The sequence below is a fragment of the Anastrepha obliqua genome, chromosome 2 (genome assembly GCF_027943255.1).
Source record: "Anastrepha obliqua isolate idAnaObli1 chromosome 2, idAnaObli1_1.0, whole genome shotgun sequence".
In the NCBI taxonomy this organism is placed as follows: Eukaryota; Metazoa; Arthropoda; class Insecta; order Diptera; family Tephritidae; genus Anastrepha; species Anastrepha obliqua.
The window spans coordinates 45632804-45659389 of NC_072893.1; the positions used below are offsets into that span (position 1 = coordinate 45632804).

Sequence of the window (26586 nt, forward strand, 5' to 3'; positions counted from 1 at the left end):
TGGCAGGTGCAGGTGGGATAACTGTAACCCACCAATAGTGAATAGTGCAAAAACAATAGGAGTAGTCCCTTCCAGTATTGTCATTTAGCAAAAGTGAATAGTGATTAAACATTGTTTTTGAAAATTTCAATTTAACAAAATAACTAAATAATGGAGAAAAAAGAGGCATCAAACAAAACGTCCGGTAAATAGCATTGAGTGATCCTTAGAAGGAGTTGTGAAATTGATTTTCTTAATGGAAATTTTTCCACAGCCGGGGGCAATGTGCCTGGCATGCAGCTGAATCGAACGCTCACAGATCTCAATATAAATTCTGAAAAGCAAACAGAAGCGTCAAGTAAAGATGCACCGGTGGATTTTGAGACGGCTATGAATGTAGCGGGTTTTGGTACATTTAATATTCTGTTATTAATTTCTGCACTACCCGCTGCTATGGCTACAGTGCTCGAGACTTCGGTGGTATCGTACATCTTGCCGAGTGCTGAATGTGATCTCAAATTGACGCTGATCGATAAAGGACTTTTAAATGGAATTACTTACGTAGGTAAGGATATCGAAATGGACAGATGGGTGCGTTTAGGGCACAGCTGTTGATTACATCATAACACATTTTTTTTAAATAAGGAAACAACTCGTTTTTTAAACTCACAGTTTGTAGCTTCAGGCAAAGAAAACCTTGATTCAAACTATGATTTAAGTATAAGTTAAATAGATTATGTAAGTAAAGACAATGAAGTTTTGACCCTCCCTTATATAGGGTTGCATTTATGATGGATGGGGAAAGCGGGAAAAACGCTTCTTACCTAAAAGTAGTACGTAAATTAGATGATTAGTACCGTAATATAAATTAAAAGAAGAATTCAGCATATTGGTTGCCCAATCTACGTTAAACAAAACAGCAGAAAAATTGTCGCTTTCTTTTAATGCGGACTTAATATTTATTTCAACTTTTTTCGGTACATGTTTAACAACACAAAAATCACAATATGAAATATATGTTTTAATTTAGTTTGCAGTTGTATAACTTCGCAATTAACTGGATCACTTCTGGATAAAAGGGAACTGCTATAAGTTCACCAAGTTTGTAGTTAGATTTAATATGAGCCAAAAGTCAACAAAACCATGATAGTTGTCATGATCAGTGAGTCCCAAGAGGACTATTTTCATCAATTAAATCGATAGTACTAAAAATAAGGATTCGAGAGTATATTTTTTACGCCTTCCACCAAAAATTTAAGAAAATTTGTGCGTTCAGAATTATTAAAAGAAGAGCGATGCACAGAAGTCATTTATAAACTTCATAATAGAGAAATAATATACAGGGTGGCTGATGAATTTTGCTACATTAAGAAACTCAAATAACTTTTTTTTAGTGTATGGAATTCATTTATTTTTTTTTTTCAAGTTGAAGGTCATTAAATTTTATTAAATGTAGCTTAACTAGTTTTGAAAATAATTGAATTTAAATGCCCCCCATGCTCGTTGACACAAGTGCGGCATCTTAGTAAAAAGTTGTTCATTGCTGCTTTGAGAGTTGCGACAGGAATAGCCGCAATTGTTGTCCGAATGGATTGTTTTATATTAGTTCATCCAAATTTGTTGGCTTTGTTTTATAAACTTCTTGTTTACATAAACCCCACAAGAAAAAGTCAGGTGCAGTAAGGTCAGGCGACCTGGGGGGCCAACGAAATTCGGAGTTTCTTGAAATCAGTTTATTGGGAAATTTTCGTCGCAACTCTGTCATAACAGTCTGGGCTCCCATCTTGTTGAAACCACACAGAGTTGAAAGGAATTCTCTTTCGGCGTAGTTCTGGATAGAAAAATTCTTTCAGTATTTTCAAATAACGGTCTCCAGTAACCGTAACGGTGTGACCATTTTCTTCAAAAAAATAAGGCCCGACAATACAGCGTGGAGAAACCGCACACCACACTGTCACGCGAAGAGGATGCAATTCCGTCTCGTGGAGTATCTGTGGGTTAGAAGTACTCCATATTCGACAATTTTGTTTGTTCACATTGCAGTTTAAATCGAAATGGGCCTCATCAGACATGAAAAGGCAGTTTAACATGTTTTGGTCTTCTTCCACCATTTGCAGGATCTTCTGGCAAAATTCCAAGCGAATCGGCAAGTCTGCTGCATTCAGTTTGTTAACCATTTGAATTTTGTAGGGAAATAAGTCTAAATCTTTGTGCATTATTGTTTGCAAAGACTGTCGGCTGACACCAAGTTGAGCAGATAAGCTTCTTGTTGAAACCCTTGGATTGCTTTGTATAGCTGCAGCTACAGCAGCGATCGTTTCCTCCGTCCGAACTGGTCGGTTTCGATGATAAGGCCTTCTTGCGACTGTTTCTTGCTCAGCAAAATTATTCACCAGTCTCATTATGGTCCATCTGCTCGGGGGATCGCCACCAAACATCCGCCTGTACTCTCTCTGTACCAAAACTACGGACTCCAGTGCGTGATAGCGGCGGACTATCCAAATTCTTGTTTGCGTGCCCCAGTTATCCATTTTAATAAATTTTAAAGATCAATCTGCAAATTAAAACAAAAATGGAACAGATAACTTAAAAAGAAAAAAAGTTATTCAATTTGTTTTTGGTAGCGGCTTTCATCAGCCACCCTGTATGTATCTACCTAAATAATTGGCGGTGGTGTTTGGCGGTCGAGCTCTACTCCTATTTGTGGCATGCATGCCGATGTTGTTCCACAATTGGAGGAACTTACAGTGTCAAGTCGACTCCGACCGGCAAATGGTTTTTTATGAAGAGCTTTTTCAAGGCAGAAATACAATCGGAGATTTGCCATTGCCTGCCAAGGGACGACTGCCATTAGAAAAAAACGTTTTGTATCATTTGATGATTCAAAATAGTAGTCACGCACCAACGCATTCGGCCCCGGCAGGTCATTATTGAAATAATAAAGGATATTCTATCAAAAAAAAACGGCGGCCGCCGTAGCCGAATGGGTTGGTGCGCGACTACCATTCGGAATTCACAGAGAGAACGTCGGTTCGAATGTCGGTGAAACACCAAAATGAAGAAAAAGTGTTTTTCTAATAGCGGTCGCCCCTCGGCATGCAATAGCAAACCTCCGAGTGTATTTCTGCCGTGAAAAGGCTCTTCAAAAAATATCCGCCCTAGAGCTGGCTCTATAAGGAAGTTGGTGCAAGAGTAGCTATCTTCTCAGACAGTCAAGCAGCTATAAAGGCCTTAGACTCTAACTCTATTTCATCCAAACCGGTCTTACAGTGTAGAGAGGAGCTGGAATTGCTTAGCCATTAGCTTGAAATTACTCTGATATGAGTTCCCGGTCACAGGAGCACACGGGGTAATGAGATAGCGGATGAGCTAGCAAGAAAAGGTTCGCCACTAGACTTAGCAGAGGGGGTGACAGTCTCCACCCCACTGAACACATTAAAAGCATCCGTTGCTTCACACTATCTTGCTTTAGCCGAAAGAAGATGGAAGCAAATAATTACATGTATTACAACAAAAAACACATGGCCGTCATACAAAATCCAAAGGACAATGGACCTGTTAGGATGTTCTCGGCCAAACACTTCACGCATCACTGCAACCCTTACAGGTCATTGGAAAGTAGGGGATCATGCAGCTAGACTCAATCTACCCTTCAATCCTATCTGCAGAAGCTGTCAAGCGGACGGGACGAAGGAAAGTCTTTTCCACTATTTATGTGAATGTCCGCAGCTAGCCAGGGCACGACTCCGCTCCTTCGGTAAGCCTTTCCTACAGCAAATTAAGGAGATCTCAGATATCGAGATAAAGGATTTGCTGTTATACTTGGACCTCACTAAATGGATCTGACTTGGAAACAAAAAAAAAAGAAAATACATCATCACACGAGATATTGGTAGTAAAACGGTACTGGTCACTAATTAGGAGTATTTCAGTGGAAGTATTCAACGACTTCAACAACAACAACAGAGTCGGCTTAAAACTGTAAGGCCCTCCATTTGCGGAAAAACATCAAGACGCACGGCACAAATAGTAGAAGGAGCTGGGCCAAACACGCAAAAAGGATATAAGCGGCTACTATATATATATACATTAGGGTGGTCCAAAAAAAATTTGTATGCTGCCGCCCTCCAAAATAGTAAAGAATGAAAAATAAAAAGACCCGTATTTTTTTTTTTTTTAATCAGACCATATTTAATGGTGCCGCCGGGGCTTTGAAATATCCCATGTATTTTGCATGGGAAAAAAATACTTTTTCGTAGATTTCATGTAAAAACCTGGAAAATGAATATATTTTAACCGGATAACTCAGTTTCTCTTCATAATTGGTCAGGGAATAACAACCAATTATGAAATAATTAATTTTTTTTGTATTAACTATTTTCATAAAAATAATATAAAATATTGTTTTTCGATTTTTTCTTAGATTTTCGTTTTATGGGGGCTTTTTGGGGTTCTATAAAAAATAGTTAATACAAAAAAATTAATTATTTCATAATTGGTTGTTATTCCCTGACCAATTATGAAGAGAAACTGAGGTATCCGGTTAAAATATATTCATTTTCCAGGTTTTTACATGAAATCTACGAAAAAGTATTTTTTTCCCATGCAAAATACATGGGATATTTCAAAGCCCCGGCGGCACCATTAAATATGGCCTGATTAAAAAAAAAAAAAATACGGGTCTTTTTATTTTTCATTCTTTACCATTATGGGGGGCGGCAGCATAAAAATTTTAATTTAAAATTTTTCCCATGCATTTTTGGACCACCCTAATATACATAGTATATTATACAACAAAAACCGTATAACTCCAAGCTCCAAACTTTGAACGCAATTCACAAAAATTTAATATATTTAAAAAAAATATATATATTGTATATATATATCACAATTTCCAATATTTTACTCAGACATTTCAGAAAAATTCTAGGTATGTAATTTTATGGCTCATTCAAGTACCTCAAATTCTCGTTCGTTTTTTTTTTTTTAATTTTTTTCAGTAAGGATTTGAGCATTTCCTTCCATATAAAATGCATCCGAGCATGTGAAAAGAAGAAAATATATTCCAAACAAGTGTTATTTTGAAAAAATGTATGAATGTAAAAGTGTTTGTTTTATAATCTTAAATTTCTGTTATATCTATTAATTAAATCTGATGCAACTGCCGTGAAAAAGCGTAACAGCTTCACAGTCCAAAGGCGATAAGATAAACTTTCGGTGAAATATTTTATTTATTTACGTACACATACATACATATACACATACACGTTGTATGTACCATCTATCTTTGTATGTTGTTTGCCTGTACATACAGACAGATATAGAAACGGTTCAGGTGCGAATTTGATTTGATGTTTAAAGATGAGACAGATGACGTGTGGCTCGCTTACTGTAGAAAAGAGTATTCATTAATCCAAAATTTTACTCTGCAATTATACTGAAATTAAGTCAGCAATCCAAATCGATTACAGGTTTCTAGCTCCGAACCCAAACTGAAGCTCGAGTAGCCATAGAAATACGATGAGGAAATTTTTTCCTGAGATTTGATTAAACTCTCAAGCATTGAGATTGTTTAAAAATTAGAAAGGGTTGGATAGAGAAACACTTTTCTAGGCATGGCTTTGGTGTTTTGTGACCATCCAATGGCATCTATACGATCAGACTGTCCATTCTAAATCCACAACGGATGAAAAACTGACTTACTTACAGATTGTAACTGTTTATGACTGTATCGCAATCAAAATCTAGAAAACTATTATTAAAATATTGCACTATTTTATGGAAATTAACTGTATGAACTGTATGGCGAAGAAAGTTCTTACAAAGCTGCCTTTTTCACCCATTTAACATTTACCCAGAATATCGCACGCCAAAACTTGAATAGTTTGACAGCAGCCTTCAAAAGAAGGAAAACTATTTAGTACAACGCCAACAAACTCAATTTCTTTTCTTTGTGGCAAGAACAATCAGACTATACAGGTTTTCCAAGTTTTCTTAAACTACTTCTCGGGAGTTCACATGGGTAAGGCAATTTTTTTTTGGCAGACAAATGAATTGAAAAAATCACTTACCTGCCATGTCTGACTAAACTTTAGTGTACAATATTTCAAGCGCAAAATGATTATTCTCGGTTCGGCGACATTTGATACCGATCGACAGCCGATTGGTAGCTGATTAGCTCCGACAGCCAAGCGGCAATAAAGGCCCTCGGCTCAGTGACGGTGCGTTCGAAACTAGTCAGAGAATGCCTAGCCTTACTTTCGACGACGTCCGAATTCTTTGACATAAGCCTCATCTGGGTTCAGCTGGCCAGTCAAGGGGCATGTGAGGTGATTTCTCCGCAAAGGGAGAGGATGAGAATTCTCCTCACTACCTGCAGTCTGCACCTGGAAATATGGGCTTCGTGCCAACTCAGCGAGCGTTGGGCAAGTACACAAACTTGTAAGGGCACGAAATCTTTCTGGCCACGTGTGGATCAGGGGCACTTGGGCGAGCTTCTGAGGTTGACAAAATATCAGCACTCGAGTCTCATGGGTTTTCTCACAAGACACTATGCGCGAGTAATGCATGCTGTGGACTTGGAATTACCTCGAATCCTTTACTTTATTTACCGTAGAACCATTTGGAACGAATTCCGAGTGCACAATATAAGAAAACGAGTAGCATGACTCTCACTTTTGACCGACTTTGACGTAGTTTTTTGGGTTTCGGCTCATGTGGATTGCGCCTGTTGACTGGTTTACATGTCAAACTCATATACCCACGTCTCATCACGATTCGAGCAGGCACGAGTCGAGCAGCCACGCGTCTCATGCCCAATTTATGGTGTAAAATGTTGCGAATTGATTGGTAAGACACGCTTAAGTCACGAGCTACCTCCCTCAAACTTAAATGATGGTTTTCCAGCACCATTTCCTTGACTTCGTCGACGTTTTCATCCGTTGAAGACGTTTATGGGCGACCAGATCGGGGCAAATCTTCCACGACTTCTCGGACAAATTTTTTGTTCGATATTTTTATCCATAGTGAAGATCGCAGAACACACCTGCAGTTGACTGATATAATTAAATGCCAAAAATAAGCTAATTTACACGCTCACGCTCAAACTCTGCGAAACTATAGAGGACAGTTGTACCAACATTCCACCAAAAAAATTAGACATACATATGTGTAACGCGCGCTTTTTAAATGAACAATTCCCGATATTTTTTTGACACAATGTATACATATATATAATTGGAGCACACATTCTTCCATAGATGTTTGGTTGAGCTCCTTCTCCGATTTCAGGTGCGCCTATTGGTATTGTTGCACAAATGGAGCGACTTATGTTTTGTGCCGCTTCCGTATGGCAAATGTTTTTTATAAGAAAGATTTCCATGGCAGAAATACACTCAGAGGTTTGCAGTTTGCCTGCCATGGTGCCGTGGCCTTATTAGAAAAAAATTTCTATCATTAGGTATTTCACGCTTACAATGGGTTTCGAACCCAGACACTACCGAATGGTAGTCAAGTACAAACTCATTCGGTTACAGTGTTCGTAATAAAACTATAGTAGTAAAAGCCGCGGTAAGGTAAATAAATGTTCCTTTTCATTGCTAATTAAATTATTAGACATTTAATCAAATAACGAATGCAAAAGCCCTTGCGAAGAACGCTTATTTGCAAAAGGATGACAGTCACTTTAATTGGCATAAGTACTAACACTATTGACATGTGAGTAACTATGCCCACTGCTCAAATAAACACTGTTGTTGATTTTGATAAAAACCTATTAATTAATAATAATTTAGCAAATTATACAGCGAAAAAATAACAACAAAGCCAATGCAAAGAAGTACAAAAGATGCTACTAAATATGAGTTCACTTCAGATGAAGGAGTTCATTGGCAAGTGCAGGAGTTTGGACGAGTGTAACAAAAGTGATTAGCGATTAAATATTGTTTTTGAGAATTTCAATTTAACAAAATAACTACTTATAAATAATGGACACAGATGAGGCATCAGACAAAACGTCCGGTAAATAGCATTGAGTGATCCTGAGAAGGAATTGTGAAATTGATTTTCTTAATGGAAATTTTCCCACAGCCGACTGCAATGTGCCTGACATGCAGTTGAATCGAACGCTGACAGATCTCGATATAAATTCTGAAAAGCAAACAGAAGGGCCAAGTAAAGATGCACCAGTGGATTTTGAGGCGGCTATGCATATGGCTGGTTTTGGTGCATTTAATATTCTGTTATTAATTTCTGCACTACCCGCTGCTATAGCCGAGCTGCTCGAGACTGCAACGATATCGTATATCTTGCCGAGTGCTGCATGTGATCTCAAATTGTCGCTGATCGATAAAGGACTTTTAAATGCAATTATTTACGTAGGTATGGATATCTAAATGAAAAAAGTGTTTCTCAATTTGTGCGTACGGTAGTTTCTGAGATGTGTATTTAATACGGCGGCCGCCGTAGCCGAATGGGTTGGTGCGTGACTACCAGTCGGAATTCAGAGAGAAGGTAGGTTCGAATCTCGGTGATACACCAAAGTGAAGAAGAAGTTTTTTCTAATAGCGGTCGCCCCTCGGCAGGCCATGGCAAACCTCCGAGTGTATTTCTGCCATGAACACACAAAAAAATCACGAATTGAGGAGCCAAACGTAGTGAAACTACAATTTTAATCTCTCTAGGCCGATGGCCTTTGCTGATAGTTGCCTTAAAGAAACAAAAAATCTCTCCTGAGACACTTCTCAACGTAAAGTACGTTTGCAAAGCGATTTTGAAAATTTGTTATTTTTGTGTCGAACGTGCGACCTCTACGCATTACAGTTTTCGTTATATCTTCGTTTTTTACGGTCGGATCTCTGAGCATGGTATATCACTGTTTTTGTCTCGAGAAGGAAATTAGTTTGTTCCTTGGTCTCATTGATCGTTTGGCATCAAGCACCGCATCCTAGAACTTACCATCCAAATCTCAGTTCGCCCCACTCTAAAGTAACATCCTGATGTTAGTAAACTGAACCAAAAATAGTTATCGAAATCTGACTGTAAATGCCGAAAATATAACGAAAAATGTAAAAAGGCATTTGGTCAAAAACCAAATATTTTTTTCCAAATTACCTTTCAGACTCAGAGCTGTACGCCACAAACTCGTCACTTTTTTTCGGAGCGGTCTAATACTCAGTTAAAATTTCGTATAAAAAAAAATAAATATATATATAAATACATAAATAATTTACCTCTCGCACGTCAGAAATTTTTGAAAGCTCTTTGTAATTTCAAGGATTTGATTTATTTAGAAAATTATTTGAAAATTTCCGTTCACTATAGAATACTGAAATAAAAAACAAATAACTTTTAAATGCTCAAGAATGAATAAGTATTGAAAATACGAGTACCCCTTCAAAAATTTTGATTTAATTAGAAAATTATTTAAAAATTTCCGTTTAATATAGAATAATAATATGGGTATTAAATAAAAGAAAAAATTCTACTGAAATTAAAAAACATTAACTTTTATCCACTAGTAAAACCAAAATGCTTCATATATGTAAAAACGGGAGTGTCCACCTTCTTCCCTTACCCTCAATGGTGTAAATATTATAAATACAGATAATCTTAAGTTTCTTGGTATTATATTCGATCCCAAATATTCCTTCCAACAGCAATGTAAATATGTTAGGGAAAAACTATATGTTAAGTTAAATATTATTAAATACTTATCAAGCAAACGCTCGCTAATTAGCTCAACTCTACTGATTAACGTGGTAAAAGCGCTCATGCTATTAACCATTAATTACGATCTAGCTGTTTATGGATTACACGCCAAACAAAATCTAAAGATGCTTGCTGCCTCCTACCATGCCGCAGTGCGCAGATCCATACGCGCCTTTCCGACATCGCCCATAAAGACCATTCTTGCCGAATCGGGCCTTCCGTCTCTATACGACAACAAAATATTCAGGCTCTATTTAAAGCTTACTCTAAGCCTCAACCTTCTTATTGGCAAAGACTTTCAATCTGCAACTTCACGCGTTGCAAAACTTGAGGAACTGCCCTCTAAACCACCCACTCGGCGGTACACTAATCACCCACCGTGGGCGGTTAGATAAAAATTCTTTATCAACGACCTAGCTAATTTACGGAAAGATAATACTCCAAACACCGTTTACAGGGCCAAGTTCTCCAAATCTATCGCAGACTATAAATTTAACGGGTGGCAATTGGTTTTTACTGACGGGTCAAAAGGATCCCACACTTCTTACGCAGTGGTAAAGGAAAATCAGGAAGTTATCGCATACGGCCTTCTGCTCGATTTTCACCGCTGAAGCAACCGCTATATTACAGGCCATTCAATACTGCGCCATAAATAAGGGTAAACATACAATATAACTTGCTGCGACAGTTTGTCCTGCTTCCAAGCCATCCAAAACCACAAAAAATCAACCAGAATCATCGACTGTATTAAAAACATACTAATTACCCATCGGAGTAGCATCAAAATTATGTGGATACTTGGGCACTCCGGCATCGAGCGTAACATACTGGCAGATACAATTGCCAAGGACATTTCCATCACACCAACAGTCACATCAGAAGTCATCCTACCCAGCGACATATACCGACTTATTCATGAACAGAGGCAAACAAAGTTACTTCGTGAATGGTCGTACTATAAACACCATTATTCCAACATTAACCTCAAACGTACAAAACCTGCCTATCCATCATCGGTACCCACCAACCACATTAGCCCAAACACACGACTCTGTATTGGGCACACCATAATTACTAGCGTACACCTATTACAGGGTAATACATCCAACACCTGCCCCTTCTGCCAAGCCACAGTCAGTGTGCATCATCTACTGGTATCCTGCACAGAACTTGCTTCTCAAAGGCATCACCACTTCAGCAACACAGATCCTCTTCAACTTTTAAAAGATGCCACTGAAGATAACATTAAAAAAATTTACAAATTTCTAAAGGACACCGACCTACTCCGTCGTATCTGATCCAACACACATCACCAGCCAGCCGAAAGCCTCTGCTGCTAGCGCTGCGTTTGCTTGAGTTTACTTATAATTTTATCATCATGTACCTAAGTTTAAAAAAAAATAAAATAACTTTTAAATGCTCAAGTATGAATAAGTATTGAAAATATCTTTTAAAAATTTTGTATCATACTTAAATAAGCTTCAGAACTTCTGTTACTTTTTTCTGATACATTTTGCAATTTCGAAAACTAATACATTTTCGAACTTCATCCTTCTAGTTTTCACTGAAGTTTTTACATACATTTTTTTAATTAATCATAGCCTTGGAATTTCAAAGTTCTTTGTAGATTTATGTGATTATGTTACAGGCTCGCAAGCATCTGTTTCGAATGGATGTTACAACAAAACCATTTGACTGATCAGACGGGAAATTGGGCTGGGTTCTTTTGAATGCTACTTCTTGACAAAAAAAACATTAAATTTAAAGTTGCCACGCAATGCATGCAAATTTTCAAGGACGGCGCTTTATAGAAATTTCCAAATTTGCTTTTACGAAAACAAAAAAAAAAAAGACACAAAAAACTTGTTTCAAAAAGTTAATAGCCCGTTGTCACATGCGCTAGTGTTGGTGCAAAGATAAAAAGTGCATAGAAAATTATAAAGATAAGCTAACGCAGTTGTACGATTAGTAGTGTTAACTCAACATTTGATAATAAAAAATGTTTTATTTTATTTATTTTGATTAAAATATTCAACAGGCATGATTACTTCAGCCATATTATGGGGCTACGTAGCTGACACAAAGGGGCGCAAAAAATTGCTCATCACTGGTTATTTGACTAATATTATATCCATATTGGGTGCAGCGTGCAGTCAAAACGTCATACAGCTTATGGTCTTCAAATTCATCTCCGGATTTATGTAATATCAAATTTTTGTGTAACTTTAAACTTGAACTCTTTAACCAAGTTTCCAATTTCCATAGCATGTGTGGTCCTTTCGCCGTTCTAATGAGTTACCTAAGCGAGTTACATGGCAAGAAATATCGCTCGCGTATTGTTATGTTACTGGGTCTTATGTTTTCACTGGGCAACATACTGCTACCCGTAGTCGCACTGGGCGTTTTGCCAAGCCATTGGGACTTCCAGATATTGGGCTTGCAATGTAGGTGGAATTTAATTTTTATATATTTTTTTAATTTTATTTGTTTACCATTTTTCGTACAGTTCATTCGTGGCAAATATTTTTGGCACTTAGCACTATACCTTGTCTGCTTGGAGGCGCCTTACTCAGTTTCTTCCCCGAAAGCCCGAAATTTTTAATGTCACAAGGTCGAAATGCTGAAGCACTGCGGATTTTTCAGCGCATATATGCGATGAATAATCGTAAACCACGTGAAGACTATCCGGTAAGTGGATAATTTTCGTTTAGTGTCTTGAAAAACAAATAAACTAAAATTCAAATAGCCTACTCATATTATTACATGCACACATGCCTATGCCAATACAAATACAAATTAATACACTCTACAAACTTTAACTTATTATATGTACACCCATAGTCAAAAGTATGTACACAAAGCACTATTTATTACAAATCCTTTGTTTGTTGTTGTTAAACAACAGTATTGAAAAATGTTGTTGTTGTTCAAATCTTCAGAGTATGCCAAGATAAATAGTGCAAATTCAAAGAAAACAACGGTATATTTCATACTAAGGAAAGCCGCCGAATTTATACCTCCTGGCAGTAAAAGTAATTACACTGCATTAAAAAGTTAATTGTTTGAGAAAATAAATGCTATTTTAGATGTTATAAAGGGTGGTTAAGTTTCAAGGGCCGCTGTTGATTTTGAATAAAATTGTACAAGTTTTTTAGGAAATTATTGTCATTTCTCTCCGCGGCGTCGGCGGCACACCTCCACCCGATGGTCCAAATTTTCGATGACGCTGAGGCATAATTGAGGTTCTATGCTGTTAATGTGCCGAATTATCTCATCCTTTAGCTCTTGAATTGTTGCTGGCTTATCGACGTACACCTTTTCTTTCAAATAAACCCAAAGAAAGAAGTCCAACGGTGTCAAATCACATGATCTTAGCGGCCAATTAACATCGCCGCGACGTGAGATTATTCGGCCATCAAATTTTTCGTGCAAAAGAGCCATTGTTTCGTTAGCTGTGTGACAAGTGGCACCGTCCTGTTGAAACCACATATCGTCCACATCCATATTTTCCAATTCGGGCCATAAAAAGTTCGTTATCATCTCACGATAGCGAACACTATTCACAGTAACTGCCTGATCGGCCTCATTTTGGAAAAAAATACGGCCCAATGATGCCGCCGGCCGTGCAGAAAAAACTTGACATTTAGGTGTGGTTCACATTCAACATAGGCCCTTAAAATTTAACCCTTTAATAATATTTTGTAAGAAAGTTTATTAGTATTTCGTTTCATTGCCTTTGGCATCGATTACTGCTTGTAGCATGGAAGGAATGGAGTCAATCAATCGATGCAAAAATGGTATTGTCAGCTTATCCAAAATTTCATTAATTTCTTCGATTGTGTCATGGACTTTTCCTATATTTAATGATTGTCCGTTGTTGTTTGATAAAAGACCAAACATAACAATAATGTTTAGATCTGGACTTTGAGTTGTCCAAGGTAGAACAGTTTAATTTACTTCACTCAAAAATGTTGTAGGTGGCCAACCCTTATGACATGGCGCATTATCATATCATATTATTATCGTAAAAGCCTGTCTTTGGTTGAGAAAAGGTTGTTGGTTGCACTGAATGCATGATTACTAAGAACATCACTGTATCGCCTTGATTTACAGTACCGCTAATGGGCCCGAGCTCTCCATACTCGCTGAAGGACACGCACCGCCAAAACATAACTGAACTGCTTCCGAATCTGCTAATAGGCTGCACTGCGCTACTACGTAGGTTTTGTGGCGAATGCATGAATTTTCTTCCTGATACACCCTGAAACTGATGTGAGGACTCATCTGTCCAAAACACATTATGCCAGAACTCAATTGGCTTTTTATGTATGTACTCCTTAACAAAGGTGAGACGCTTGGATTTGTTCTCTGGACTTATGTCGATCACCTTACGTACAACAAAAGTTTTTTGTACTTTTTAATCTGCGCCATACTGTTGGTTCACTTACTGCTTTTCCAAACAATCCCATGGAATTTGCTGCTAGAACTACAGGACTTCTCTTTGATAGCTCTTATTAGTATTCCGGTCTCTCTACAGGGCTCGGCACTCGAAGTGTAACCAACTTCAAACCGCTCACGCAGCTGATGCACAACAGTGACGTGGGCGCCAACTGTTTGTTGTCTAAACAATTACAAAACTGAAAACTGGTTAGTTGCGGAAATTAGGTAGAGTAGTACTCTTATTAGAAACTATAAAAAAATCAGTCGGTCAAAGATAATTTGTAGTTCAACGTTAGAATTCCAGAAGTTAATAGGCGAATAAAATAAGTCATATCCGGTTTCACTCAAATAACAGTCGAGCGATCAATCCTCTCAAACATCTCTATGAACTTTTACGCTTCTACACAGAAATTTCAACGCCATACTAAATGAAAATTGTATCGCTGCTCAGACAAAAATGATCAGCTAGGGATAGAAATAGACTGTGAGTACGTAAAATAACGACTACGATCAGGAGGAAAGTTTATTTAATCTTGTATTAAGAGGAAGAATATAGTACTGTTGCGAAAACCGTCTTGAGTGGAAAATTCGAGACGTTCTTGAAGGTTCCTTCAATTCCTTGAACGTAATTTTTTTTTGTAATTTTTTATGTACCACAACTGTGCAAGTTCAAAATGAGAAATTATAAGATTATATTAGTTGAATTCATCTAAACGCCTAAACTTGCGAAACGCTGAAATTTAAGCGTTTTCACACACTGTTACATAAACAGGGTCGCTTTTTGCATTCATTTAAATTTACGCAATAAAATCGTCGCTTAAACTTACAGAAATCGTGTAAGTATTAGCCCGTACATTTACGAGGTTTGCCTGGTTTACGAGGCATCTAAGCGTTTAGATGAAAACCCTTATGGGAAAAATGTAAATTGAAAGGACAATGCGTAAAGGGCGATTGGGAAAAATCAAGACACATTAAATCAAACAGAGTCAAGGATGATAGAGTGCATGGTTTAAATCTTACATATCACAATATTAAATGGCTTGACAATCACAATTTTCACATTTTCACAAGCATGCAAGCTCTCCTTCTTCTATTTGTTTTGTATTGGTAAGGGACCTGTCGTCACCTCACTTCGCACTTCTACATTAAAACCACGTATGTGGCATTGTAATTCTTATTATTATTATTTTTTTTTTTTTTGATTTTTGTATAGATTCATAATTTTTGCTATTGTACTCAATAATTGCAAAATATGAAAAAATCGGCCTAAAAAATGGGTTAATGAAAATGACATAAAATTTCAAAACGTAAACAGTCACATACAAACAATTGTCTATTGTGGGTATGGTGAAAACTGTCTACACTGTACAGGTAACCCTCCTATAACGCGGTACTTCTATAGCGCGATTTCGCTACAACGCGGTTTGCGAATTGCGGAATGTTTCTTATAACGCGACTCCTACAACGCGATTTTTAAGCATTTTTGAAATACATATTCTATAAACTGTATTCTATAAACACACAATTATCAAAAATTACTTGTGTATATGTGTATATCTATTATTCGTAGTCTCATAAAGAAATAATAATATGTTTGTATTATACATATGTACAGACTAAAAGCGTTTGCTCGGATTTTGAAATAGGACGACCAAGAGTAAAACGTTTGAAGCAAATTATAATAAGCGAGGGCGAGGAAGCGGATTTGTAGAAGGTTGAGATTTAAAATCCTCTGAAATATGTAGATTTGAAAATCCATGTCTATTTTTCCCAGATTTTATTTTCCTTAGTTTTATGTTATTTAAATAAATGAATTGCTTTTTGCTGGTTAATTAAATGAATTAATTTATGTTATTATATTGAAATAGACAAATAGAAAAATATCTTTGAAAAAATAATTTTTTTTTATTCGATGAAAGGTCTAATATAATTAATTCGGCTGAGAAAACTTTAAAATGTTACTTGCGTGATATTGTTTAAGAAAAGGAAAAATGGAGGAAAAAAAAGTTTCCTACAACGCGGAGTTTTTCAGGAACCAATTAATCGCGTTGTAGGAGGGTTACCTGTATGTACATTAGAGTCAGTATCTGGCACACTTTATAAATGCACTTGGAGGGGCTAAGTAAATAGCAAAAAGCTAAATCAGTTGTTTTACTGCTACTACCTGTTCAATGTGCCTGGTGAAAAGTAAATCCAAAATGTTAATGTGTGATATCAAACTGAGATAATGAGTTTTTTTTTCAGAAACTCAAACAAGAAAGCACAGAATTTACAGTATTTATGTCATACGTATGTATATGTATGTACATAAGTACAATCTGTCTAATAGAAGCGTAACCGGCAAAATTCAAACTAAGAGTTCCATTATAGGGTCCGGCACTCGAAGTGTAACCAATTAAAAAGGCCATCAATTTAGTTTGAAAAATTACTTTTATTCAATTCAATACAAAATTAAAAATCAATTTACCATTTGCCTTGACTATGGCCTTGAGACGGTCCAGAAACGACTCGCAAGCTACTCGAATGTGACTTGCAGGTATTTTGGCACACTCGCGGAGAATGGCTTTTTTCAGCGCCTCGAAACCGATGAATCTTTTAGTTCAGACCTTGCTCTCCCAAATTTCCCAAAGAGAATAATCCATGGAGCCCATGGACGTTAAAAAGTTCTGAACGTTGTTTTTTAGCCATTCTTGGTTCACTCGAGCTTTATGAGACGGCGCCGAGTCCAGTTGAAACGTCCATGGTCTGCCACCGAAATGTTTGTCTGCCCACGACTTCAAAGCAACCTCCAGAATACTTTTCCGATAATACATATTTCGCATTTACCTTTACGCCATTCTCGATGAAAACGATTGGAGAGCGCCCATCTGCGGTTACAGCGGCTACAGCGACCCAAACAATTACCTGTGGCGGGTGTTGCCTCCTGGTGGCCAATGGATGACTCAAATTCTCGTATAAACGGTCGGTCAAATAAACGCTATCGTTTTGAGAGTTTACGAATTGCTCAATTTCAAAAACTTTCTCGTCAGAAAACCCAACGTTCGGAAATTTATCGCTTTCGGTCAAGCAAAGCAACTCCTTCGCTCTGTCAAGTCTGACTTGTTGCTGCTTTGATGTGAGATCATGCGCCTTTTGGATCTTGTAAGGCTTAAGTTTGATATCATTTTTCAGTATGCGGCAGATGCTACGGTCAGATATTTTCAGTTCTTTCGCTTTTGCATTTGATTGGCACTTCGTTGGGGATTTCGCTCAAGTCACTTCTTTACTTTTTGAACCATATCACGTGACGTTGCAGTGTTTTGATGACCACCTCTATGAGGTTTCGCGATGCTATTAGTATCAGTGCAACGTGTAATGGTGCGATAAACAAAAATTTTATTTACTTTAAGGTACTCGAGCTCACGAACAATCGCTGGTTGTGATTTGCCAGCCAAATATAATGCAATTACACTTTTACGTTTGAATTCCATTACTGATTTCTTTTTCCGCATTTACTCTCGGCAAAATGTTTCCGTGCGTTTGTAAACAATACTCGGGACTGTCATTTAGCCAACTGTCAGATGCACGCGCATCAGCTGCGTGAGCGGTCTGAAGTTGATTACACTTCGAGTGCAATTTGTTAGTTTACTGAGAGATTTAGAAAGCGTACGTTATTTTTACAAAATGAGTTCCGCGCATGAAATACGATTTGAAGCAGTGCTCCTATGTACACACCCGAAAGGTCCAAAAATTTCACTTGCACCTGCAGCAACGGTATAGCGAAGTTAAAAACGTTAACGACTTCTCTGGATGAGGCAAAATACAAAAATATACCTCTCCAAAGAAAGATCAAAGCATCATTGATGATTTCGACAAAGCCGTTGCGTGAAGCTGACGCAGTTTTATGGAAAAGTAGTGTTAATGTATCCAAAAACACGATTTGGGGACATTTACGTGCAGAATACTAAAATTCCGGAGCACATTGAAAAAATACTTGCGTGGACTAAGGCGTGATCTACTTAATTTCTTTTATTGTCATGTCTCAATATCAATTTATGTATTCTAAAAAAAAAAACAATTTTATACTTTCTCATTTTGATTCATATTTTCTCAATTTGAACTTTCACTTGAACTTTGAATTTTGATTTACGCCTCCTCATTTCACTTTAAGCTTTCTCAATTTAATCTTACATTTTTCCATAATGAACTTAAAGAGGTATAGTATACATAATAAAGCGGTGGGTCTGGGTTGGAAATCAACTGTAGATACGATTTGACTTTTATATATATATATGTCTAGTATAATAAATTGTGTAATATTTAGTTTTCCAATGGTATCACATTTGCCTTAAAACTATAAACTAATAAAGTATATGGCAAGAAATACTAAACACATTAAAACCGCCCTTCATACTTTCAAGTTTTTTTTTTTTTTTTTGAATAATTATATGGTATTTTAAGCCGTCAGCAAAAACGACTGCACTAAAATTGAATGGGCCATAAAACTGTATGTCAGAAATTATTCTGAAAATTCTGATTATTCTCATTTAAATGTACAAAACTTTCAGTTTTCATAATTTGAGCACCAAGTTTTTAAAAACGATTGGTATGGTTTTTGTAGTATAATGAGTTAAGCTATTACAAAAAAAAATTAATAGACACTAAATAGGTCCCAAATCTATTCTTTTATTTCAGCATTATCAAAAACAGAAAAAAAACGCAAAATAAATACTTAATAATTCAATATCTAGAATGATATGGAGCTCAAAAAATCGAAATTTATCACATTTTGAACTGGACACTGAAATAGCGCACTTTTACTGTTAATCTAGTTATTTCAAATTAATTAAGTTTGTCTTTTTTTTTTTATTTCTTACCTGATTAGTATTTTGTTGAGTACCCATTATTAACAACAACAACTCCTTCATCCAGTAAAAATAATCATCATTATATGTTATTGTGGCGAATTGCGCTATTTCTCCGTCCATAACTGTATACGTATATGTATATGTGGCAGAAAATTAATCATCCAATTATTGTTTTTGAAAAACTTTTTTATTAAATAAAAAAAATTATTTTGAAGGATGCAAATATAGGGTTATTCAATAGGTGCGCTTCAACTTTTTTCCGATAGGGAGGGCGAACGACGCAATATTTTTTATTTTGCACTTGTCATTTGTAAACTTCATTAGTATACATTTCATCATGGAACGCTACACACTTGAGCAACGATTGCAAATCGTGCAAATTTTTTATGAAAATAATCGTTCTGTTGCTGCTACTTTAAGAGCATTACGGCCATTTTACGGTCCATTTAACAACCCGTCCCGTTTTGGGGTTATGTGAAGTCATTGATCTGCAGTAACAAGCCGGCGACGATTTGTGAGCTCAAAGCCAATATTGAACGCGAAATTGCTGGAATTTCGGCCGATTTATGCAAAAGAGTGGTCAAAAATTGGGTTCAACGATTGGACTTCGTAAAACGTTCACGCGGTGGTCATGCAAAAGGAATCGACATACTTAAATGTATATGTTCAAACTCGATAATAAAAAAAAAATTAGTTAAAAAATTCAAACCGTTTGTGTTTTATTCAAAAAAGTTCAAAAGTTGAAGCGCTCTTACTGAAAAACCCTATATTTATTTTGAGCTGTACGCACTTCATTGTCTGTTTGTACACTGCAGTTGTCTAGTTTTCACAAGTGTCAAATATGATTTACTTAAGACGCCATTGGCAAAAATTACAAATCTTCCGATAGGGTGATTAATTTTGCGCCACCTTGTATATTAGAGAAAATATAAGTAGATATACAAGGTGAAATCCAAAATAAACAAAACTGGCGTCAAAAAAATGTTTTTGCTGGTGCCCTCTTTTTAATGAGTTAGTGCGTCGGAAGTTACATCCCTAGCTGACTTCCAATGAAAGTTTTGTGACATTCCGTTCAGTGGAAGTGAAATTATTGCGTCTAAAGTGTCAGTGTGTTTGTGTCATCGGAGTTTCGAACAAAGAGTTAATATTAAATTTTGTTTTAAAATCGGTAAAACGTTTACCGAAAAATTTGAATTGATGATTGGCAATGATTGTATATCTCGTGCCAGAGTTCATGAGTGATTTAAACGTTTCAGAGATGGTTGTGAGGACATAAATGGCAATGAACATACAGGCCGCCCAAAATCAGTGCTCACCGAAAACTCCAGCGCATTGTTCGTAGATTTATGAAAAATTGACCGAAATCATCGTTGAAATTCATGGAATCGGAGTTGAGTATCTCCAAAACATCGATTTATCGCATTTTAACTGATCATTTGGGCTTACAAAAGGTCAATGTAACTAAGGACCAAAAAATGAGGCGAAAAAAGACGAGAGCTTCCTTTACAACATTTTAACTGGTGATGAAACGTGGTGTTTCCAACATGAACCTGAAACTAAGCGTCAAAGTGCCGAAGGCCCCAGATGAGCCACCACCTAAAAAATCGCGTTTGGAGAAGTCAAAAATCAAGTAGATGCTTATTTGTTTTTACGATTCCAAGGGAATCGTCCACAAGGAGTTAGCTCATGCCAACAGGCCAATATATGAAAATTCTTCTACCAACACATGCCCCATCACTTCCTATGCGTCATATTTAAAATATGTCTCAATTTCTTATATAGTTCACTTTAATCCTATATTACGAACCGCAACTTAACTTTTAATACGAACTCCGTTTTGCTTTGGAAATCATTTAACAGATCAAAGAACTCATAAACGAACAATCCAGCTCTGAGAAGACGAGTGATGATGCATCTACTGTAAGCATAGCCACGATTGAGGAGTCGATACCGAAAGAAAAGGAAACAGTCAAGCCCAAATTACCTATAAAGGAAAAGAAGCCAAAATTGAGTCTTCGTCAGGGATTACAACAGCTCCGTCCACTACTTAGAAAACCCTATCTTGGTCTGTCTCTGCAAGTGTACCTGATAAATTTCGCTATTTTGCTTGGGTAAATAAAAATTCTGTAAATTCTTTCTGTTTTTCTGCCAAAACTAAAAAACAAACCAAAAAAATTCTTGCAGTCAAAATACATTGCGTCTATGGATGCCACAAATGTTCGCCTCCATTGAGGAATACGAACAGAGGCATGGCACTGAGGATGCTACAATGTGTACCATCTTAGAGTACAGCGTTAACAAGACGCAGTCTCAAATAACGCAAACAGCAATAAACAAATGTGAAGTGGTAAGTTAAAATATGGAGTTGAGTTTTATGTATGGAATTAACGGTGCTTTACATTTTTTTGAAATTTTTTTCAAATTTCTCTCCAATTTTATTTTAATTTTCTTACAGATCATCACTGCCGCCTCGTATACCAATAATATAACGGTAGCAATAACTAGCTGTGTCGGCTATTTACTAGCTGGCTTCGTAATTAATCGGATTGGTAGTAAAATGTTGCTTGGTGAGTTTTGTTTTATATTTTTCATATCCAGAAAAAGAATGTAACAAATCGATTACTGTTTTTGAAGTGAAAACTTCTTTAGAATCGTTGGGAGTGATATGAGAAAAAGTGAAACGAAAAAAGCGACACTCTTGGCTACGAAGCGTTATATTATATGTTGATATAAACGTAGCGACGAACTAAATAACTTTTAGGCCAGCGCCGACAGCATGGCGCGGTAGCCGAGCGACTAGCAATGTGAGCTTCCGATCCAAAATCCTTGGTTCGAATCACAAGAAAAAATTTTTTTTTTATACAGTTATTTTATTTTATTTTATGATATGTTTATGAGGAGCTTTTTTCATGGCAGAAATACACTCGGTGTTTTGCCATTGCCTGCTGAGGGGTGAGCGCTATTAGAAAAATAGTTTTCCTTAATTTTGGTGTTTTCACCGAGATTCGAACTGACGTTCTCTCTGTGAATTCTGAATAGTAGTCACGCACCAACCCATTCGGCTAGGGCGTTTGTTTAATTTTACTGATGCAAAAATGAGGGAAAATATTTGAATAAAGTTTGCTTACTTTTTACACATTTTCCAAAGGTGACGGAGAACCAAAAAAAAAGTCGATTTTCAAACAAATACGAGTGCATATGTGTAATTGTGTTAGAGTTTCGGTCACGCCCCAGCAAAACCTGCGTGCATATGTGTTTGTAACATTCAAAAAAATGTAATTGTGTTAGAGTTTCGGTCACGCAGGTTTTGGTGGGGACGCTCATAATAGCAACCGCGTCTGTATTTTTATATTCGTAAATATTTTCATTTTTAAATATTTACCGCAATTATGCCGAAAAATAATACAGAAAAGTGTCGTGAGTATCGACAGAAAAAAAAATCAATAAATAGCATCACGGAATTCATTCACGAAAATTTAATAAAGTATACACCAGAAGTATCGCGGATACTTAGAAAAGATTACGATAAAGTTCCAATGATTTTAAGTGGCGATTTTAACGTAAATTTTGCATTAGACACAGCGGTTCCTTCAATTGACTTTCTCAATACAACATTCAATTTAAAAATGTGTAACAATCGCACTGAACCGACAACACGATCAAAAACAACAATTGACGCGGTATTTCAAAGATATGTTGACAACATCGAAACCAAAGCATTTGTATCATATTTTAGCTATCATAAGCCACTCGTATCATTTGTTGAAATTGAAAACGTTGAGGATGAATAATAATAAAATGAAGAAAATAAAATATGAACTTTATAGCAATATTATAATGAACCTATAATTATCCCGCCCCTAATGCTGCTTTCGTCTTATTCTCTCTCAGTTTGTTTTACGGAAGGTTTCACTTCTATCGCGTCTAACCGTTAGACTGGTATTTTTTTTTCAGCAATTTGTTCGATAATAGCAGGACTTTGTGCAATTGGACTTTATTTCTCAATATCCGCTTTGAGTACATTGATCATAATCTCGGTATCGGTGTCTGTGGGAAGCATATCAGCTATGTCAGTAATCAGCTCTTCGGTTGATCTATTTCCCACTTCTTTGAGGTGAATTTAACGAATTTGTTTTACTAATTTTCTTTTAAAAAATTTAAAAAAATATGGTTTTTTTCACATGAAAATTATGTAATTTATAGAACAATGATTGTGTCTTTGGCAATGATGTTCGGACGCACAGGTTCCATATTGGGGAACATACTTTTCCCCATTTTCATGTCACTCGGCTGTATTCCACCATTTATAATGCTCGCATTCGTAATGTTTTGTAAGTTTTTAAACACTAATTATTAAATAAAATCATAAAAAAAAATTAATTAATTAACTTTTCATTGCATTTCAGCTGCTGGAATAATGTCTGCATTTTTACCAAGTACCAGGAAGACAGTTTTGAAATAAATCATTTAAGTTTAGTTACATATGTACATATAAATATATGAAAAATATATACATTACATATAGGTATATACTCGATATAAATATGTATTATCATAAATGTAGCCATATTTACATTGTGAGGTTATTTATTGCTTTATTTTTAAGTTAAATTTCGGAATGTCAAGATATATACTTTATACAGCTGTGAATATGAGTTACTAATAGAAATATAAGATTAATGTACTGGCATGAATGAAGGCTTTTATTCACGTTTGAGGGAATACAGTCATATAGCGCCGCACACTGGGGATTTTGCGGAAAAAAGTCAAATTTCCAACATACCACCTACGCAATGTTTAATGGTATTTCTAAATTCCAGAATAGAACCAACAATAAAATCAAAAAGAATTACTAAATTCCGACTTACAGTTTTTTTTTTTTATAGATATGTGAAAAGTATAATTGTTTTATAGTATTGAACTGACTAAGAAAAAACTTCAAAGCCCAAGGTGGTTTTTTTTCCTTTTGCTTGAGCCGACTTCGATTTTTTTATTTTTCATTTAGGGTACGATATTTTTATATATTTTAGCCGGAAGAACAAAGGCTGTGAAGCATTTGATTATCTATTTATAATTAATTTTACAAAAACAAAAAAAAATCATATTCCTTCATATTCTTGGATCTGCAAGTTGAGCTACATTTACCTACGGTCAGAAACTAGTATCAACGTGTTCCTTAATAGCGTCTCTTTCAGTTTTAATCAATTGCAGGTGCCACCAGGCGCCACTGCCTTTTTTTTGGCAATGATAACACAGGGCAACAAAAAAAAAAAAAAACTGCGGCAATAATTTTGTTAATGGTTTTCATTAGCACTATGAATAAAATTGAAGAAGTTCAATCCAGGCCCGTAAATGAAGAAGCACTGAAATTCGGCATGTCACCTCTCCATGCTCATATCAAGCTGATGGAGTGTCTTCTGCATGTAGCCTATAATATGGAATTTAAACGAGGACGAGTCGACTCACATACTCGCCCAATAAAAAAAGCCAGAAAACAATTGATAAAACGAGAGCTAAAAGATAAAATTGGGATACAGGTTGATACTGTCAAGCAAGGATCCGGCACAACAAATTCCGGAAACACGTCACGAAGATTCTTTGCCAATCCAACCTTAGTTTCTGAAATAACAGGTTTGGACGAAGATTTAATTAAAAGATTTGCTGTTATTCTTGAAGCCATAACCATACGTGAGCCAGTGAACCCAACAAAATTTGGAGATTTTTGTATGGAGACAGCAAAAAAGTTTGTTACTTTGTATGAATGGTACAATATGCCAACTACTCTCCATAAAATTCTCATATACGGTAAGGATATAATGGAAAATTGTATTTTCCCTGTGGGTATATTGTCTGAAGAGGCTCAGGAATGTCGAAACAAAGACTACAAAAAGTATAGACTCAGACACTCCAGAAAATGCAGCAGAATTGCCACGAATCAAGACATCACGCACCGAATGATGGTGACATCAGGCCCGTTGATATCACATTTGACACCTTCTTTCAATAAGAAAAAGCACAGTGATTTAAGCAAGGAAGTAATTGCGCTTTTACAAGAATAAAATTTGCAAAAAAATATGTTTTATATGAATATGTAATGTGTATAATTTGTGTATGTATGACATCATTAAAAATAAATATTTGTTCATTATTTATTCACTTGTCGGCAGTCCATATAAAAATTTTCATATTTTTACAAATAACGCAGTAGTATATATTTCTATATGGAAAATACATTGATTTTCAACATTTTTTTAAAACAGTTTTTAAACATTCTTTTAAATCATGTTCTTTCCATATATTTTTAAAAATAAAATGTATGAATTTTAAAAAACATTATTTTTTAAAATTTTTTTAAAAATTTTTTTTAAAAAATAGTTTTAAAAAATAATGTTTTTAAACATGTTCTTTTCATACACAAATATATACAACTTCGTTAGTAGTAAAAATGTAAATATTTTTTGGTATGTATACTTTTTTCCGCATCTCAGTACAAAAATCCCCAGTGTGCGCCGTACCGCTATTCGACTTTGAGTGAATTTGAGAGAATCAGCTGCTGTGCGGTGTATAGAAACTAAAGGTGGCTTTTTTCGCGATTTTGTTAACCGGTTGACGTCATCACCACAAATAAAACAAAGCAAACAAAAGGAAGAGAAATAACTTGTTTATAAATATTAATTAGTGGTCGCCCCTCGGCAGGCAATGCAACCTCCGAGTGTATTTCTGCCATGAAAAAGCTCCTCATAAAAATATCTGCCGTTCGGAGTCGGCTTGAAACTGTAGGTCCCTCCATTTGTGGAATACCACCAAGACGCACACCACAAATAGGAGCAGGAGCTCGGCCAAACACCCAAAAAGGGTGTACGGGCTATATACATATATAGTATATGTATAAATATTAATAAAATGTCTTGGTAATATTGTGATTTAAATATTTGTCTTTTTTAAAACTAGCAAACAAAATGAAATTTAAATTATGCGTGTTAAAGTACGTTCACATATAATGTAATTAACAATAAATCCACGAAATTAATCTCCCCGTTCACATATGGCAGATTACCTGCAAAATTGACAATCAGCTGTCAATACCGAAAGGTTTTTCTTCATAGAAATTGCTTTGGTGGAATATTTTGGAGTTTTTGGTTTGTATAATTATATTTAACGATATGAAGAAAAGACAAGGAGAAGGAATAGCTAATTTAATTGGGAAACTGGCTGCTAGTAATAAACAATTGGAGGAAATCCGTAAAGGACGTTTACTGAGGTTTCGAAAAATTATGGCTGCAAAACGCGTGCGAAACTCGATATTACATTTTATGATAAGCCATAAAAGACCAAATCGTCTATGGACACACGCTTTTTTCTGTAATATGTGAGGCAGTGTGCCCGCGAAAGGAGAGGATCGGGATCCCCTTCACAACCTGCGCTCTACTCCTGGAAGGATGGGCTTTGCACCAACTCAGCGAGCGCTGGGTAAGTACACGAACGTGTAGGGTCGTGAAGTTCTTCTGACCACGTTTGGATAGGAACCGTTCGAGGGATATTCTGAGGATGACAATTTCTCATCTCTCAAATTTCGTGAGCATCCTCACGGGGCACTGCCCGCGGGGTACAC

General features: G+C 36.2%; 1 protein-coding gene across 1 annotated transcript; it reads left to right on the top strand.

Moving 5' to 3' along the window:
* Positions 1 to 23599, top strand: LOC129239495 (synaptic vesicle glycoprotein 2B). Its single transcript, XM_054875009.1, has 11 exons — positions 1 to 184; positions 254 to 544; positions 11726 to 11888; positions 11953 to 12131; positions 12194 to 12375; positions 20835 to 21085; positions 21159 to 21321; positions 21430 to 21541; positions 22929 to 23088; positions 23178 to 23305; positions 23381 to 23599. The coding sequence occupies exons 1-11, from the start codon at positions 151 to 153 to the stop codon at positions 23434 to 23436; spliced, it is 1719 nt and encodes a 572-aa protein (XP_054730984.1). The 5' UTR covers positions 1 to 150; the 3' UTR covers positions 23437 to 23599.
* Positions 23600 to 26586: the final 2987 nt, after the last annotated feature.